Source organism: Adelges cooleyi, unplaced genomic scaffold, assembly GCF_023614345.1.
Source record: "Adelges cooleyi isolate 19-005CV unplaced genomic scaffold, UGA_ACOO_1.1 ACOO_flye_CR_arks_rails_tigmint_CR_PRNA_333, whole genome shotgun sequence".
Taxonomy (NCBI): Eukaryota; Metazoa; Arthropoda; class Insecta; order Hemiptera; family Adelgidae; genus Adelges; species Adelges cooleyi.
The window spans coordinates 17,160-21,615 of NW_026096006.1; the positions used below are offsets into that span (position 1 = coordinate 17,160).

General features: G+C 30.4%; 1 protein-coding gene across 1 annotated transcript; it reads left to right on the top strand.

Moving 5' to 3' along the window:
- The first annotated feature begins 243 nt into the window (after window positions 1-243).
- LOC126840049 (uncharacterized) lies at window positions 244-3,983 on the top strand. The gene is made up of 5 exons (XM_050575539.1): window positions 244-269; window positions 2,482-2,652; window positions 2,803-2,963; window positions 3,047-3,243; window positions 3,345-3,983. Exons 1-5 carry the CDS (start codon window positions 244-246, stop codon window positions 3,981-3,983), a joined length of 1,194 nt encoding a protein of 397 aa, XP_050431496.1.
- The last annotated feature ends 473 nt before the right edge of the window (window positions 3,984-4,456 follow it).

Below are 4,456 nucleotides of genomic sequence, written 5' to 3' on the forward strand. Positions count from 1 at the left end.
TGTGTTGAGATAAACTGGCTCTCTATAGTTAACAATGTGTACACACACATGAGTGCATTGTGTTTGATTGTTGCAGAATGTTTGCACGTTTTATGCAAAAGTCAATATGCAAAATTGATCGAAAACAATGGTGACTTGTTGAGATTGATAAGAGGTATGCCACTAGGACAAACACATAAAGTGTTACACGCGACAAAGATTGTATTCAAGTCGTCGACAATTGTCAAGAACAATATAATGATTATGTTGAGAAAAGAACTACAATCGAAGTACGTGTTTACTTTATATTACAATATTTTTGCCTAAACATTGACGATTATCTGAGCTCATTCTTCTGGTGATTTATAAGACTAATGTTGGGTCGCACAAAACGTGAGGGGCATAAACCGTTTCTGAACCAATCTGTGGTTTAAATGGCCTTTACATCTGTGTGTCTTTGGTTGAAAACCACTCCTTCTATTTTTAAAAAGCTCAACCCGACAGTGGTTTTAAAAATAGATATACATTTCCCTAATACTACACTTGCCGGATGCATCGATCGTAGTACATTTTTAATTTTAATTTAAAATATTTTTTTGAATATGTAACAACCGTAATTTTTCAAATAAAAAAATAATTAGTTGAATAATTGAAAATAACTTTAAAACTGTGCCACAATCAATACCTTGTAAATTTTCTAAAGAATACAAGTACTTACAATAGTAATAAACAAAAACTTAGTATTAACAAAAATGTTCAAGTAGAAACGTACGTTTTTGAACAAAAATTGGGTGTGTGATAAAATAGTTGATGAAAAAAAAAATATTAAATATCAAAATTTATCTATTTGTTGTGTTAATACAATATGAGTTTAGCTTAATGTAAAAATTACCTTTATGCATGCGCCAAAATAAATTACAGTGTAGAAGTATTATATTATATGTGTTTATTATTTTTTTATACTTAACATTACATTATACGGTTACAGGGATTACTAGTGAGATGTAGTGCCGTTAATGGATTATTAGAAATATTACGGTCCGTTTTCATGGATGATTTCAATTCGACAAATCACTTCATCGCCTGGTCTTTTTACTCAGGTAATATTTTATGGTTTAACCGAATGTTTAGGACTAGATTTCTGATTACAGATGTAAATAAATAAATATGGTATCTTTTAAGTTTGGTTTATTTTTAATAATTCGATACATTGAGACAAAGTTGTTGGGTTTTTTTTTTTTATAATCATATTATACATTTTTTTAAATACCATATATTAATGCAAAAAAATAAAAGCCCATGTGTTATTTTTATTACACGTTGTGTAACAATAATATTATATATATATATAAATAATATTACCGTTAAAATTTAATTTGTGAAAAATTTTAGATTAATTAATTATAATCAAAATACACTAATATAATTACATTAATTTGTATAATAATTATTAGGTGACTTTGTGTAATTTAAAAAACAACTACTCAAAAGATTTGCCACACGACATTAAAGAATTGTGCTTGGAAATAATAAACTTATTGAAAATTTGTCTACGTCAAAATGCAATAGTAAAATCTTTGTTCTATAGAGGTTTATTAAAATTGTCTGTGAACAACTCGAATGTAGAATGTGCTCTAATTAGTATATTATTAGACCACCTGCGGTCGTATTTAAATTATTATAAACATGACGGAAAGATTTCGCTCAAGTTCGACAAGGCCATAATAATCAATCGCGATGGACCTACGATTGTTGTTAGTATGATACAAGTTATACGGACAGTGGCAGTCGTATGTGTGTGTGCACACATCATCGTACACGACTACGTCTACACCGCTGACTGTGATATTTTTCGATAATTTAACCCGATGTATTGTTATACTGATCGTAGGAACCGTTGGACGACGTTATCGTATTAGTTCAAAATTTATTTAATAATATGCTTGCAAACAACAGCTGTAATAGTGAGTTGCTAAAAAATATACTTGACCCGTTGGTCGATTTTTACAGTGAATGCAATTTAGATGAAGTTTACGTAAAAAAATTGATAAAATCGGGGTTCGGTTGACACTTCAGAAAGTGACTTCTTGCTTTAGTCTTTATTTATATAAAATTTAGCGCTTTTCGTTCCCCTTAGTGTTTTCGATGAGCTACTGTTGGCTCAGTAAAAACGTGCAATGCGATAAACTACAAAAATTAATAAAAAATTACAATAAAATCACAGACAGTGTTAAAGTAAAAATTAAAAAAAAATTTTTTTTTTCAAATATACGTTCTAAACTTGTTGTTTAGCGAGCTGAAAAACTTAAAAAAATGTATTACAAATGATCAATCGTCAGATCATAAATTTAAAGCTGAATTTGTGGAGCCCATAATTTTTTTTAAACTTTGAATCGTTATTCAACTGTTTGTGTTTATTAATGTAAGAATTTCGCGTGTTATAGTTTTTTAGTTGCCGATGAATAATAATACTTATGATTTATTTATTTTTTAAATGTGTAGCTATACCGATTGGAAGACGAATAGACGAATAACGTTGCCATCGGTTGAAACGAATGAACTATGGTGTTTTGTTCTCAGGCTACTCCAGAATTATTTATGTTTCGTAGAAGAACAATTAAAAAACAATGAAAACCCTCCAAATTTGTACGAAAACCTATGCAACGTTACCAAGTAAGGATATAATTTGCTGCATCTTTGCTTATTAGGAATGTAATTAATTAGTTTATTTATTTTTATATCTCTAAACTCATACTTCATTAACATATCGTTAGGTTTTATTGTTATTTATATATATTTATTTTAAAAAAAAATATGTTGCAGGTTGTTGTACAGCCATTTCCTATTTAATTTTCTTGAAGCGCTACGGTGCTTTGGTTACCTTGTGGTCAAACAAGTGCTGGAATGTTACGTACAAATTCTTTCGATCGTGTGTTCGAATAGGGTGTATTTAAACGATTTGGATAAATTCATATCGGATTGCTGTAAGTAGAAAAAAAAATATGCTTACGATACATAATGATATATATTATACAACTGTTGTGTTTTGTTAACCCTCAAAAAATAGATGCACATTTTTTAGTCTACGACAAACAAGTAGAACTATTCAGTGTTTTGAACAACACCATTTCTTATCTGGACGATTTAATTAGTTGCAATCAACTGAAAAACATAAGTTTGATCGAAAGTATCGAATACCAGTTAATAAAATGTATATCGATAATTGGATTTTCCATCGAAAACGATAGTGCTAAACTTCAAAACGTAATGTTATTAATTATTTATTACTTAACGACACTTTAACGTGAAATACGTATATATATGTATAGTAGTTTAATCCGACTCTCTAATACCACCCCTTTTAGGTGTTAACGAAATTAACAAAAGTAGCAGAACAACATTCTTTTGTGGACAAAAACAATGCTAATACATTTTTGATAACCACGTTGAAATTGTGTTGTGCATTTCAAAACCACAAGGACAATATGAATATGTTGGCCGGTTGGGCGCAGTCATCTTCCAAATTAATTGGACGTATCGACGGCAAAAGCACAGATTTCAATATGAAATGTTTAAAATTGAAAACCGTGTTTAACAACTCTACGCTGTCGATGGAACTATGTAAATGTTTACGCGAAGAAATCAAACACATATCGTGGAGTTTGTCCAAGCTTGAAGCGGAGAAAAAAGTTTCCACTTCGGCGACCGTATGCCCCCTCAAACAAAACAAAACGTTTGTTCAGGACCATTTGGAAACCGTGGAGACAATCATCCAACAAACGATAAAAGCAATGTCGATCGCAAACTATTTCGTACAATCAAAAAAAATACCTTTAGGGCAGATGACGGAATTTTTATTTGAAACCGTTTGCGATTTAATCAACGCGATAAACGGCATAATTAAATTATTCCACGATTGTTCGACTGCCGAAGATCCGACTTATAAAACTACATCGTTGAGTACAGTTAATAATATGTTATTACATTTTTACCACTTGTTGTAAATTACTGGTGTAGTAATTTGAATTGCCGGATACTATAATGTTTATTAACACGTCGATTCTATTGTAACAATGACAACAAAAAAACAAAATATTTTTAATCGATAAAATCACAAAACGACGGTACCCGCCATGTTTGTACCGCGTCGGTCGCTCCACATTGTTCGACCGTTTTTAGAAAAGGTCACTTGCGTCCCCGTTGACCTTTTTTTTTACAGTACCTTGTTGTGCATCCCTAACGTGTTATGATGCGCATCGAGATTTTAAATATAAAATATAAATTTAAATCTCTACAAAACGTCTTTTTTTTTTTGTATAGGCCCGCATATATATGTACCTACCTACAATCAGTGTGAGTCATAGTGGTATTATATATTATAACCGCCGTCAAAATAATTTTTTATTTCTAAATATACTTATTTTTTTTTTTTTTAATATTTCAAAGTCGAGTTTATTGTACAATACCAGTAAATAAA